We start from the raw sequence: 15,304 nt of genomic DNA, 5'->3' as shown, positions 1-15,304 counted from the left end.
TTCCACCACTCGATCCATGGTGGTTACAGCATATCCTGCCATGTGGACTCGTCTTCTACAACACTGCTCCCGTTGGTGTACCAAGTGTATTCAGTTCCTCCAGTGGTTCCTCCTTCAAGTCAGATCTGCTTGCATACACTGTCTCAATAGTCTCTATGCAGTCATGTGTGATGGCTTCCATTAGGACTGCTTGGTACTTAAGGAACCTTGATGGTGAGAGCCAATACCCCCCTTTTTGTTCCAGAACAGAGGTTACTGCATGGGAAGCATGCACAACCATCTCTTGTCCCAAAGTGAACTTCCGGGCTTCTTGAATATTCAGAACAACAGCAGCCACTGTGCGAAGGCATCCTGGCAATCCTTTACTAACTGTGTTCAGTTGTTTGGAGATGTATGCTACTGCTTGCTTATAGGGACCCAGCTTCTGGGCTAGAATTCCCAAAGCCACCCCCTGCTTTTCATATGAGAACAGCAAGAAGGGCTTGGTTATGTCGGGCAGACCCAAAGCTGGTGCCCTCATTAGCTCTTGTTTCAGTTCTTTGAATGTCCTCCTAGCTTCATCAGTCCATATTAATTGTGTCTGGCTATTTTTCACTAACTCATATAGAGGTTTAGCCATTAGTCCATAATTATGAATCCATAGTTGGCACCAACCTGTCATTCCCAGAAAGGTTCGAAGCTCTTTTACCGTAGTTGGTTCTGGAGTCCTGCAAATAGCTTCCTTCTGGTCATTCCCAAGCTGTCTCTGTCCCTTAGAAACCACAAATCCCAAATATTGTACTTCTTTCTTCAAAATCTGGGCTTTCTGTAATGAGACTCGATAACCACTTAGTCCAAGAAAATTCAGTAAACTCACAGTCCATTCTTTACATTCTTTTTTTTTTTCTGTGGCTATTAAAATATCATCAACATACTACAAGAGAGTCCCATTTCCCAGAGGTCTTTCTCAGGCCTCTAACTCCTTAGCCAATTGATTTCCAAAGATTGTAGGACTGTTTTTGAATCCTTGGGGTAACACTGTCCAGGTAAGTTGGGCTTTTCACCTTGAATCAGGGTTTTCCCATTCAAAAGCAAATAAATTGCTGCTTTCAGGGGCCAAGGTGAGGCAAAAGAATGCATCCTTCAGATCCAATACTGTGAACCATTCATTTAAAATTACTCAACAAGGTGTATGGGTTTGCCACTACCGGATGTATATCTTCCGCTATCCTATTTATTGCCTGCAAATCCTGTACCAATCGGTAGGTTTTACCATCAGGCTTTATGACAGGCAAAATAGGAGTGTTATATTCTGAAGAACACTCAATTAGTAGTTCAAATTTCAGAAAGTCTTTTATAATATTTTTCACCCCTTGCCTGTCTTCCAGCTTTAGGGGATACTGTTTTATCCTAACTGGTTGTGCTCCTTCCATGAGTTTGATAGTGCAACGTGGAAAAGCCTCAGGCCAACCTGAGAAGGTATCTACTAATGCAAACAAATACCTGTATCCATTTTGCCGTGGGAAGGCTGAGCAACTGAAGTGGGCCTTCACCCCCTCCACTCCTCAGATCCTTATCGCTGTCTCAATTCTCTCAGGAAGGCCTTTTGGGATGCAAACGAGAGGAGTTACAATAGAGCTTTGACACATATTCCCACCTGAGGGCTGGTTCCTCACACCACCCTATGGCTCAAACACACTGCAGATCCAGCGTTGTGCCAGCCAGCAATGGGGTGGGGGCTGGTGTCAGTGAGGCTCCCCGAGCCCATCATTTTAGCCTCCTGTTCTCACTCCCAAAAGCGGCACCGGGCATTCAGGTTTGTATAGCGAGGTCCATTTTTCCAGCTCTCTCCTGAGGAGTTGGAAAAAGGGCATAACATCTTTTCCCTGTCGCACCAACAGCTGGTATAGAAAACTTTACCTAAAGGTTCCTTGCAAGAATTTAGAACAGCATAACTAGCTCCTGTATTCACCGAAAATTAACCCTGTCCTTCCCAGCTTCATGGTTCTGCTAGGGAATTTAATTCCACCTCCAGCCAGTCTGAGTCCCTATCTTGATCTATTGTCCAGATAGGATCTAATTTAGACCTAGAGGCTTCTGCCAGGATCGGGGACAATTAATTTTCCAATGCTCTTCTTGCTTACAATATACACACTGATATAACCCAACCAGGCTCGATTTCAGCAGTAACTCACAGACGATGATCTCACTCTGGCCTGGCCTCTGTTTTTTGCTTTCTGTTATCCAGGGCAGGCCGACATGTAAACAATATGTAAAACATTTACAGTCAGATTCCGGGTCCCAATATATCAATTTTTTTAGCAGGCTCACATAGCCTCTCAAAAGAGATTGAAAATGCTTTGTCAGACCCCTGTTTAACCTCATGCACAAGTTTGTTCGGTTTGGTTTGTGGGTCCCATCCTGGACCCCATACAAAATTAATTGTTGACATTCCTCTAGTCTGTCCAGGTCCCTCCTGGAGTTAGGATTTCAGTCTGGGTTCTCCCTGGGCAAAAGATGTTTATATTCCATTTCTTTAGCTTTTTCAACTCTTAATAGTTCTCATTACTGAAGAGGATTATTATTGCTATTTTTTGAATATTACATTTTTAAAAATTATCATTATTGCTTTGAGCAGCTCCAACACTTTTCTTCGCATTGGCCCCACAAATTGTTTCCAGTCTAACAGGTCCAGTGCTTTAAGAGGGACATGCATATCAACAAGCTGTCCTTCCACCTTTAATGCTTATCTTAAAGGGGCATGAACAGCAGGACACTGCCCCACTCTCCCAGCCACCTGACTGGAATCTGTATCCTCCAAATGTCCACTCACCCCTGTTTCACTCCCCCTCGTATTACCAAGGTGGAGAGGGAGAGCTGAGGGTTCCATTAACTGATCCTCTATATTCTCATCCCCTTTCATCGACTTACAACAACTTTCCTTACTAAACTCACATTTCATTATCATAAAACCATCCACACGTGGCACATCTCATCCTCCTTCATGCTTGCAAAACCACATTGACTGCACTCCACGAATCTTCAAAAGCCCACTCCCAAACCCACCCCAATCTCCAGAATACATCCTAATGGCGAGCATCTAGCAATGTCACATCCTGCTGAGGATATATTATCGTGTTACAAGACACAAGTGAAACAAAAGGGCAATACCAGATACAAGCTAAACAACACTTTTTAGCAGTTACCAGACAAGTAAGACAACTAAATTTTTCAGAATACCATCTTTAGAGCAGGTCAGAGGGTGGGACCATCCCACAGTCCCTTTGCCACTCCGGATCATTTTGCAGGGAAAAGAACATATCCGCATATGATACTTCAACCCATTTTCCTCTCTCCTGAGAAATAACATAAGTTGAAGGAGGGTATTATAATTTGGGGTCCCATTCATTGGCCACTTTTTCTTCATTTTCTAATCAATATGGCTGCCACCATTGGTTACAATATTTGATGAGTTTTTTGCTAAGTGACTCTCCCAGCCCCCTGTAATATTCTTCCAGTAGGCCCGTATACAGCCCAGGGGACATTTCTTAATAATCATAGAATCCTAGAATCCTAGGGGTTGGAAGGGACCTCGAAAGATCATCTTGTCCAACCCCCCTGCCAGAGCAGGGTCACCTAGAGTACATCACACAGGAAGGCGTCCAGGCGGGTTTTGAATGTCTCCAGTGAAGAAGACTCTACAACCTCTCTGGGCAGCCTGTTCCAGTGCTCTGTCACTCTCACAGTAAAAAATTTTTTTCTGATATTCACCTTAAACCTCCTATGCTCCAATTTGTATCCATTACTCCTTGTCCTATCACTGGTCATCACTGAAAAAAGCTTAACTCCATCTTCTTGACACTCCCCCTTTACGTATTTGTAACCATTGATGAGGTCACCCCTCAGTCTCCTTTTCTCCAAACTAAAGAGACCCAGCTCTCTCAGCCTTTCCTCATAAGGGAGATGTTCCACTCCCTTAATCATCTTTGTGGCTCTGCGCTGGACTCTTTCCAGCACTTCCCTGTCCTTCTTGAACTGAGGGGCCCAGAACTGGACACAGTACTCCAGATTCCACTGTCCTGTGTGTTTCTCATTTTTAACCCAACACAATATACTTCGGTGAGGTTATAAATTCTTCCCAAATATCAACAGGTCAGCCCCACAATTAACAATTCCAATTATACCATTGTCTCTAAAAAAAAAATACATACGTTAGTCACATAAAACAGGGTACTGGGACAAAAACACACATTAAACAATTATCAATCCAGTTATTATCCCTTCGGCAGCTGCTAAGACACTCCAAGTTACTATCAGCCAAACTGTGTTTTGGGGGTTTTCCTTTTTTTTTTTTTTTTTTTTTTACCTTTTGAAACAGAGATCTCTTTTCTTTAACAACCCATGTTACACACTCACACAGCGATCTCTTAACGCTTTCGCTTCATTCATCTCCAGCCGCGCCCCTCGTGGAGCTACGGAACCGCGGATCAGAACTCCACACTCACTCCGTGCTTAATTGCATGTCTCAGCCACACTTCATTCACACACACACACACCGAGATCTCTCATTCACTCTGGGCCATCTTAGAGTAGGAGTGCTCCCGCAGGAGGCATTGCCAGCAGCAACCCTACCGCAAACCCCCTCTTGTACAATCATCGGAAGTATGCACGTCCTGTCCCTCACTCCTGTCACACTCTAACTACGGTGTAGAGCAGTGGTGCTCCGGCAGGAAGCATTGCAGACAGCAACCCTTCCACAAACCCCCTCTTATACAGTTATTGGAAGTATGCACGTCCTCCGTCACACCCCGTTTGTCCCTCTACCCGCATACCGACGGCCCCTACTGGGTACCCTACCTGGGACTACACTGTGTGCCAGACATCTCTGCAAGTCTTACCAGCAGCCCATGCTGCAGCTACTTATAAAAGCACACTCTACTATGCTTTTCGCCACCCTGCGGGGTTCTTACGAGCTGTGACTTATGAGGCAGCCTTCCAACTGACCGGTCCCAAAAACAAACAAACAAAAGAATGCCTTATTCTTACCAGAGGTCCTTGTCTGCTCCCAGGTGGATCCGCCGAATCGGTGAGTCCCTCCAGAGAACTCTCTGGGGCCAGCCTAGGGGGTTGCCGATTCGGAGGTTCCTGCAGCCTAGCAGAGAAAAGGGTCCCATCTGGGTCGCCAACTGAAACAAACATTTTGGAGCTTCCAAACCCCTTTGCTTTCTAACACTCCTCACCGAAGTGGGAAGCTAGGTGCAGCTGGGTAAGGATTCCGAGATCAAGACCCAATAACAACAAACAAGCTGTTATTGAGCAGGCATTCTTTATTGCAGCGCTGGGCAGCACTGGGGATTCTCCACCATGAGTGCTCTGAGGAGTTAGTGAAACACCCCGACTAATATACACCAAAAACATGCATATTCAGTTCCATGTCAATGAGTTCCCAGAATTCTTTTACATAGTAATTTTATTTCCTGGAATTGGCTATCTTTGTAATTATGCATCCTCGAGGGTCTCCTGTGGGGGTCTTTATTGATTCTAGTATTTTGTCTTTGTCCTGGTCTCTCATCCTGGTCCTGTCTCCAGTCTCCTGCTGGTAGATTGCCCAGGTGGGTCAGAATCAACATGTGGGTTGTCTGTAGGTGCCACAGGGTCTTAGAAGACTTGATGTTATCACAACCTACAGGATGCTTGGCATAGTTGACTGATAGTTTCACAAAGCACCTTGTTTTAAAAGCAACCCTCTTAGTATATGTCCTGGTTTGAGCCAGGATTAAGCCAATTTTTCTTTTTACTGATTTTTTTTTCCTTCAGTAAGCTTTCTTGTAACTAGCAACTGTGTGTTCTGCTAGGCTGATAAGACAGTGGAATGTTTTTCTAACTACTGAGGCTTCAAGGTTACACCTTCACTCCGCCGGCTCAGACACTATGGGGAGATCTCTGACCCCCCCCGTGGGAGGCTGAGTTAGACAGACAGCAAAATTGGCCAAAGATATTCCATTCCATATATCTACGTAAGCTCAAAGGAAGGACAGAGATCTTAGAAGACAGCTTCCTTCTTCTTCTCGCCGCTCTCTTCCGTCCATGGCCGGCGTCCGGGGAGGACTCTGTTCATCCATCACCGTCGACCCTTAGGCTCGAGCTCTCCTGACCCTCATAACTCTCCGCTTTCTCCAGCAGCGGCTCCGGGATTTCTCGGGACTCTTCCCAGTTCAGGGGAGTGCTGTGGGAGTTGCTGGGGGTGGGGGGAGGCGAGAGGCTTTTGCCCATATCTGAATATATCTGTATATAATTGTATATATTTTCTTGTGTGATTCATTAGTGTTTTAATTAAAGCTGTGTAGTTTAGTTTTCAATCCAGCCAAGTCTCTCTCCTTTTCTCTCTCTCCTTCCCTGACTGGGTGGGGGGGGGGAGGGGATCGAGAGCATTGTTGTCGGACCTGAGTCAAACGGTGACAACAATTTAATTGGCGCCCAACGTGGGGCTCGATTTTAAGCCCAGATTACACATTTTCATCAATTGGGAGTGTCCAAAATTCCATCTCTGAGGGGAGGAATCCCTCAGATAGCGATGAGCAATAATTCTGCTGAGTGTCCTGACGGATTGAAAACTGAACAGACACTTGCTGCAATGAATCTATTGGATCTTTTTCCAAACCTGCAATTGTACATGTGGTATGTAGCTGAGGGCATTCTGCTCTTTGTAGCTGCTCTTGTGATTCTTTTGTGGTTTATTGACAGAACTGTAGCCATAGTCAACCGTATCATTACCAGCCTAGTGATCCTAGGGATGATGATACTGTTCTCTATGGGGTCACTGTATGTGTACGGTTACACTGCTAGTCCTACTGGTACAACTCCTAAAGTGAATAGAACGGTCCATGTTGGTAACAGCAATAGCTGGTTCAATTTTACCTCTCCATATTCTCTCAAGCTGAATCTCCCAGCTCTTGATGTGAATAGTATGGTTGCAGTGGGGATGTTTTTGCTGAATGTTTATAATATATTGTGGATGCGTAGGGCCAGATGCTGTTCTGCTCACTGCCACTCCCCAACAGGCAATGTTGCTGCCACTGCTGCTGCCAACACCACTGCTGCCAATGCCACCACTCCTGCTGCTACAAAAACAACTGCTTCTACAAAGAAAAAGCCTGATCCATCGCGAATGAAGCTAGTTAACCCTGTGACTAGGAGCAAGGCAAAGACAAAAGCAGCAGAAAGTGAGGGTGAGGAAGAAGAGGATCCTAATACAGTTGATGGAGCAGGTACCTCTCAGACAGAGGCTGACGGTGAGGAAGGGAAGGATTCTAAATCAGATGATGGAGCAGGTACCTCTCAGACAGATAAAAAACCAGACCACTCTCAGACAGATAAAAAACCAGGCCACTCTCAGACAGATAAAAAACCAAGCCACTCTCAAGCAAATAAAAGAACAGCAGGTCCTCCTCAATCGGATGACGACGATGACCTTGCCCACCCTTTCTCTATGAAAGAACTGCGCCTCATGAGAAAGGACCTCACCCGCATTGATGGTGAGGGAATCCTTCCTTGGCTGCTCCGATGCTTTGATAGTGGTGCTGAGACCTACAATGTGGATGAGAGAGAAGCCAAGCAGTTGGGATCCCTGGCCAGAGATGCTGGTATTGACAGAGCACTTAGTAGTAAGACAGGAACTACTACCCTGTGGGACCGACTTCTTTCAGCTGTGAGAGAGAGATACCCCCACAAGGGTGACATCGGATGGCGCCGAAGCAGAACACCCACTCTCGAGAAAGCCATCACCTACTTGAGAGAGATTGCTGTGCGAGAAGTGATCTATAATAACGATGGAATCACAGATCCTGATGATGTTGAGTGTGACACGCAAATGTTCCGGAAGTTTGTTCAGGCTGTACCAGCAGCGCATGCCCATATATTCTCCTTCATGGGATGTTTTGAAGGTTACGAAAGACCAACTGTACGTGAGGTAACTGTCAAAGCACGACAGTATGGAGACATCCTCTCTGATTCCCTTTACTTCCAAACCTCAGCCGTTAAGAAAATGGTTGACAGGAAGTATAAGATGCCAAATGGAAGTAAACTCCAGACTCTTCCTAGAGACAACTGGTCACGTGTTGCAGCCATTAAGAAGAGACGTCCTGCTACGAGACAGCAGCAAGGAAGACAGGACTCACTGCGACGCCACCTGTGGTCTCTCTTGAAAAATCATTTTAGAGAGGACATGAGAGTCTGGGACAAGAAACCCACTGATATGCTCCAGTTACGTGTGCAAGAGCTTCTAAACAGAACAAAGCCAGGAGATGGTTCTTCCAAGAGGAAGGTTGCACCAGTCAACAACCAGGATGGTTCATCGAGCTCTAGTGCTCAACCCTAGGGATGCCCTGCCTCCAGCCAGGAGGAGGAGAGGGACAACCGAGTTTATTGGACTGTGTGGATTCGGTGGCCTGGCACATCAGAACCACAAAGATATAAAGCTTTGGTGGACACTGGTGCACAGTGCACTCTAATGCCATCGAATCATAAAGGGACAGACCCTGTCACTATCTCTGGAGTGACAGGAGGTTCTCAACAACTGACTGTTGTGGAGGCCGGTGTGAGCCTCACTGGTAAGGAGTGGCAAACGCACCCTATAGTGACTGGCCCAGGTGCTCCGTGCATCCTTGGCATAGACTATCTCAGGAAAGGATACTTCCGTGACCCGAAAGGGTACCGGTGGGCCTTTGGTATAGCAGCTGTAGAGACTGAGGACACTGAACAGCTGCGTACTTTGTCTGGCCTTTCAGATGACCCTTCTGTAGTAGGGTTGCTGGAGGTTGAAGACCAACAGGTGCCAATTGCCACTTCAACAGTGCATAGACGACAGTATCGCACCAACAGAGACTCTGTGATCCCCATTCATAAGCTGATTCGGCAATTGGAAAGCCAAGGTGTGATTAGCAGGACTCATTCACCCTTCAACAGTCCTATCTGGCCAGTGCGAAAGCCTGATGGCGAGTGGAGGCTGACAGTGGACTATCGTGGCCTGAATGAAGTGACACCACCACTTAGTGCTGCTGTACCGGACATGCTAGAGCTTCAGTATGAGCTGGAGTCAAAAGCAGCTAGGTGGTATGCCACTATTGACATTGCTCATGCATTCTTCTCTATTCCCATAGCACCAGAGTGCAGGCCACAGTTTGCTTTCACCTGGAGGGGAGTCCAGTACACCTGGAATCGACTGCCCCAGGGGTGGAAACACAGCTCAACCATTTGCCATGGACTGATCCATGCTGCACTGGAGAAGGGTGGAGCTCCAGAACACCTGCAGTACATTGATGACATCATTGTGTGGGGTGACACATCAGAAGAAGTTTTTGAGAAAGGTAAAAAGATCATCCAAATTCTTCTGGATGCTGGTTTTGCTGTAAAAAGAAGCAAGGTCAAGGGACCTTCGCGAGAGATCCAGTTCCTGGGAATCAAGTGGCAAGATGGTCGTCGCCAGATCCCAATGGATGTGATTAACAAAGTAACAGCTATGGCCCCACCATCAACTAAAAAGGACACTCAAACCTTTTTAGGGACTGTTGGTTTCTGGAGAATGCATATTCCATGTTACAGTGAAATTGTGAAACCTCTCTATGAGGTGACCAGAAAGAAGAATGATTTCAAATGGGGTCCTGACCAACAGAAAGCTTTTGAGCAGATCAAGAAGGAGATTGCGCAGGCAATGGCCCTTGGACCAGTTCGAACAGGGCCAGACATCAAGAACGTGCTCTACACTGCAGCCGGACACAATGGTCCCAACTGGAGCCTCTGGCAGAAAGCACCAGGGGAAACTCGAGGTCGACCCCTGGGATTCTGGAGCCGGAGCTACAGAGGTTCCGAGGCCAACTACACAACAACTGAGAAGGAGATACTTGCAGCATATGAAGGAGTTAGAGCCGCTTCAGAAGTGATTGGCACTGAAGCACAGCTCTTTCTGGCGCCCAGGCTACCGGTGCTGAGATTCATGTTCGAGAATAACCTTTCTCCTGTCCATCATGCCACCGATGTGACTTGGAGTAAATGGACTGCTTTGATCACCCAAAGAGCCCGAATAGGGAAACCTAATCGTCCAGGTATTGTGGAAGCAATTACAAACTGGCCAGAAGGCACCCACTTTGGAATGCCACCACAAGAAGTGGTGAGACGAGCTCAAGAAGCTCCACCATATGATCATCTACCAGAGACTGAGAAACAATTTGCTCTTTTCACCGATGGCTCCTGTCGTCTTGTAGGGAACCACCGGAAGTGGAAAGCTGCCGTGTGGAGTCCTACACGACTGGTTGCACAAGCAGCTGAAGGAGAAGGTGAATCAAGTCAGTTTGCAGAGGTCAAAGCCATCCAGCTGGCTTTGGACATTGCTGAGCGAGAGGGGTGGCCGAGACTCTACCTCTACACTGACTCGTGGATGGCAGCAAATGCCTTGTGGGGTTGGCTAAAAGCAGTGGCAGCAGAATAACTGGCAGCGAAAGGGTAAACCTATTTGGGTTGCTGACCTGTGGAAAGACATTGCAGCTCGGATAGAGAAACTGGAGGTAAAAGTGCGTCATGTGGATGCACACGTGCCTCTGAGTCGAGCCACTGAGGAACATCGACACAACCAACGAGCAGATGAGGCTGCCCAAGTGTTCCAAGTAGACTTAGACTGGGAACACAAGGGTGAGCTTTTTCTGGCTCGATGGGCCCATGATGCTTCAGGTCATCAGGGCAGAGATGCAACATACAAATGGGCTCGTGACCGAGGGGTGGACTTAACCATGGACACTATTGCGCAGGTGATCCATGACTGTGAGACATGTGCTGCAATTAAGCAGGCAAAACGGTTGAAACCTTTGTGGTATGAGGGGAGGTGGTCAAAGTACAGGTTTGGAGAGGCCTGGCAAATTGACTACATCACACTTCCTCAGAGCCGCCAGGGTAAGCGCTATGTGCTTACAATGGTGGAAACAAGTACAGGATGGTTGGAGACATATCCTGTGCCTCATGCCACAGCCAGGAATACTATTCTGGGTCTTGAAAAGAAAATTTTGTGGAGACATGGTACTCCAGAGAGAATTGAGTCAGACAATGGGACTCATTTCAAAAACAGTCTTGTTACTGATTGGGCTAAAGAGCATGGTATTGAGTGGATCTACCATATCCCATACTATGCACAGGCCTCAGGGAAAGTTGAAAGGTACAATGGTCTGTTGAAGGCTACCCTAAAGGCAATGGGTGGTGGAACTTTCAAAAACTGGGATAAAAATTTGGCAAAGGCCACCTGGTTAGTTAATACCAGGGGATCCATCAATCGGGCTGGTCCTGCCCAGTCAGACCTTTTGCATACTACAGATGGGGATAAAGTCCCTGTGGTATGTGAAAGGAACCTGCTGGGTAAAAGTGTTTGGGTCTATCCTGCTTCAGGCAAAGGTAAACCTGTCAGGGGTATTGCTTTTGCTCAGGGACCTGGACATACCTGGTGTGTGATGATGGAGGATGGTGAAGTACAATATGTACCTCAAGGTAATCTGACTTTGGGAGAGAATCCTTAATTTGACAGCTGTTAAAGTATAGAGCCTGTACGTAATATATGGTATGGAATAAGGGGTGGAATGTCCTGGTTTGAGCCAGGATTAAGCCAATTTTTCTTTTTACTGATTTTTTTTTCCTTCAGTAAGCTTTCTTGTAACTAGCAACTGTGTGTTCTGCTAAGCTGATAAGACAGTGGAATGTTTTTCTAACTACTGAGGCTTCAAGGTTACACCTTCACTCCGCCGGCTCAGACACTATGGGGAGATCTCTGACCCCCCCCCGTGGGAGGCTGAGTTAGACAGACAGCAAAATTGGCCAAAGATATTCCATTCCATATATCTACGTAAGCTCAAAGGAAGGACAGAGATCTTAGAAGACAGCTTCCTTCTTCTTCTCGCCGCTCTCTTCCGTCCATGGCCGGCGTCCGGGGAGGACTCTGTTCATCCATCACCGTCGACCCTTAGGCTCGAGCTCTCCTGACCCTCATAACTCTCCGCTTTCTCCAGCAGCGGCTCCGGGATTTCTCGGGACTCTTCCCAGTTCAGGGGAGTGCTGTGGGAGTTGCTGGGGGTGGGGGGAGGCGAGAGGCTTTTGCCCATATCTGAATATATCTGTATATAATTGTATATATTTTTCTTGTGTGATTCATTAGTGTTTTAATTAAAGCTGTGTAGTTTAGTTTTCAATCCAGCCAAGTCTCTCTCCTGTTCTCTCTCTCCTTCCCTGACTGGGTGGGGGGGGGGAGGGGATCGAGAGCATTGTTGTCGGACCTGAGTCAAACGGTGACAGTATAGCAGATTCATTATTTCAGTAAACTTTTATTAGGCTATATTTCTATTGAATTTACTAACGAATATCCTATGATGTATCAACACTCTTTGTTTATTTTTTTTTCCTCAGGATCTCTCTTTTCACAGAATTTTCCATCATAAATGTTTCTGATTGCCATTCTGAAGTTAGCTGGCTCTCTAGATGTTTTATGTAGATGTTACCTTTCTGGTAACCAGAAATGTACCCATCTGTCTGCCTCAGACTAAGTTCATTTATGCAATTAATATGATGAAATAGTGTGTCTAAAAACTTCTGAGTTTGTATTTAAATACTAAAGCTGAATTAATTCCATACAACAACAACTTTGGTAGTATCTGCTTGGAATTTGAGGGACTACAATATGGATTGAGCCAAACTTGAACTGCTTTCTCGTACTTCCAGAAAGTTGACAAGTGTTTCTGTTTCAGTTGATGGAGGGTCAGGATTAAACAGTTCATGCAGTGTATTTTCTGTGTTTTACTACTTTGCTAGAAGACAATTTTTTTTTCCAAATGGAACTTGTTGATGTTCCAGCAATATCCTATTGTATTCTGTCTTTGAAGGCTTCACCTGTACTTCATATGAAGAAATAAACTGCTTGTATAAAAAGGATAACCCTTGACTAGGTTTATACATTTTTAAAGCATACTTCTTTGGTTTTTGATCAAGATTACAAAATTTACGTATTGTGTTTTCTAACGTCTTTGTTGGTGTATTTTCTAACAGAAAAGCAAATTACCCAACATACATATGTGGGAAACTGTTCTTTTATTCCCCACAGAAGTCTAAACAGCCCCCCAGTACCGGCTTGCGACAACATATTTTTAATTTTCGTTCTTATTCTAGCCTAATAGTGAATTCCTCCTACCTCCTCCAGCGTTATCCTGTACTACACTATGCCAAACTAAGGCAGAGGATAAAAAAAAAGTAAAACAAAAATGATAAAAAAAGGTTTTTTATTATGTTAGTGAGCTAAGACCTAATATTTGAAAGAACTCTCAAGAACTGCTTTTATCTTAATTTGAATTAACAAAACTTTTGTGGCGGCCTAAGAAAGAGTATCAGTTAATATGAGCTAAAATCTGAAGGACCCACTAAAAATGACTGGACATATTGTTTGTCTTTCTTAAACAGGGATTATTTGGAGGATAAAAGATAAACTATAAATTATTTACTCAACAAATGTGTTGAGTAAATATGCTACTTCCAATAGTAATTGGAAAGTACTGATGAGTATTGTTTAGCAAGATTTGTAAAGAAAATCAGCCTTGTTAATTTGGGATTTTGGCTTCTATAAGTTTCCATTAAAAAAGGAGAGACTATGCTATGCTTTTTTTAGTGACCATTGTAAGTAGGCAAATTAGTAAATTTTTATACTGTTGTCTTTTGGGTAACTTATCCAGGAAGTCGAAAACGTTTTTTTTTAAAGTTAAAAATAGATGCATGCAATAATTTATTATGTCTAATTTATTTTTTTTTTTTTATCTTGCAGCAACACACCTCTTGCTTTTTCCTCCAAAGTATGTTATATTAAGTTTCGTGAAGCATCAAGTGTTGGTGTGGCCCAGCATCTAACAAACACGGTTTTTATTGACAGAGCTTTGATAGTTGTGCCCTGTGCAGAAGGTTGGTATTTGAGACATTCTTCTGTAATGTTGGCCATTGTCCTGTCTACTAATTGTTTTAAGCTTTCTATGGAAGGAGGCGGTGTTCCATTGTTATTCTATTTTATTGCTTTTTAAGAAAAAGTCTTGAAACAAAATTGAAAATTAAATTAAGGAAACAAATTATATAGATAAAATATTACTTTGTGTGCAATAAAAAGGTTTTCTTATGCATACTGGTACTCCTTTTTTATTTTAGATTTCTCTTTAAAAATGTATAGCTGTACAGAATGCTTCTGCTTAAAATATTTTTATAACTCTTAATAAAATAAAATAAAATAAAATGCTTGGTGAATACTAAATTTAGAAATGTTCCTTTAACTGGCTTTGAGGTAGTGCTTTTACAGATGTGTAGAATACAAGTTAGTTCGTATTGTTAGTATACTGTCTCAGATCTGAATACAGTTCTATGAAGCATGGCTCTACTGGAGGCGGATTGCTGGAGTTAGGCAGAGCCCCATTGACTTCACTGTGAATTGGGCATCTGCCCATTTGGAACTGGACATTTTGCCTCTTTGGAGTGGAAACGTTTCCCTTGGAGAAGTGAAGCTAACTTCACTTTGGACGTGGTAGCTGTTTTGCTACGAACAATGATATTTAGAATGATTGATCCATAAACTGCAGCAAGTCCAGAAATATCTCCTATTAACATGACTTGTCTAATTGCAGGAGTCAGGTTTTGGTTCAAAAAATATTGTTGACTTCTTGGAGTCCTAACAGTGGTCTCAGAGTGCTGTTTGTCATGGTTTGACTCAGGATGGGCAATTAAATCATAGACAACAATGCTCTTGATTCCCTCCCACCCAGGTAGTGTTTGCCACATCATGATTTGGTTAATATGAGATTAGTGCTGCTATAATAATGGTTTGGGGTGTTCCTAGCAAACAAAAAACAATCTCCAAAATTCCTTAGACTCTAAAATGGCCTACAATATATGATCTGTTCTTGTAGCCTTGTTCATATGAGCATATTAACAAGTCTTTGAGAAGCCTAAATTTTTAATAGCTTTTATGCTTTGTTTTGGGGGCTTTTTGGTTTTATTTTTTGAACTTGGCTTAAAAGCACAAGGAGGATATTGCTGTATCCCCTTGAAGCTTTGTTGGTTTGTTTTTTTTTGCTTTGTACTGCTACAAAAAAAGCTGCTTCTGCAAAGATTAAGTCCCCTCCCATTTGAATCAAACTAGTTAATCCTGTGACCAGGAGCAAAGCAAACACATGACCTTGGAGTCCCAGCAGTTAAAAAAACATTCCAGCATTTGTTATCAGTCCAAGCTGGAACACTTTGCTACTAGTTAAAAGAAAGCTTACTGAAGGAA

The 15,304-nt window shown here is 44.2% G+C and overlaps 1 protein-coding gene across 2 annotated transcripts in view; it reads left to right on the top strand.

Annotated features, from left to right (window-relative positions):
• The window catches only part of LOC127395170 (splicing regulatory glutamine/lysine-rich protein 1-like), a 76,458-nt gene that overhangs the window by 15,740 nt on the left and 45,414 nt on the right, over positions 1–15,304 (top strand). The window contains exon 2 of one of the 2 annotated variants that reach the window (XM_051641695.1): positions 13,817–13,950. The exons of the other annotated variant lie outside the window; for it this stretch is intronic. Coding sequence (XP_051497655.1) covers positions 13,817–13,950 — 134 coding nt within the window. The remainder of the gene's footprint in view (positions 1–13,816; positions 13,951–15,304) is intronic. 2 annotated transcript variants of the gene reach the window in all.

Source organism: Apus apus, chromosome W, assembly GCF_020740795.1.
Source record: "Apus apus isolate bApuApu2 chromosome W, bApuApu2.pri.cur, whole genome shotgun sequence".
In the NCBI taxonomy this organism is placed as follows: domain Eukaryota; kingdom Metazoa; phylum Chordata; class Aves; order Apodiformes; family Apodidae; genus Apus; species Apus apus.
Note: the sequence above shows the minus strand (reverse complement) of the source record. Positions and strands in the feature narration are given on the sequence as shown.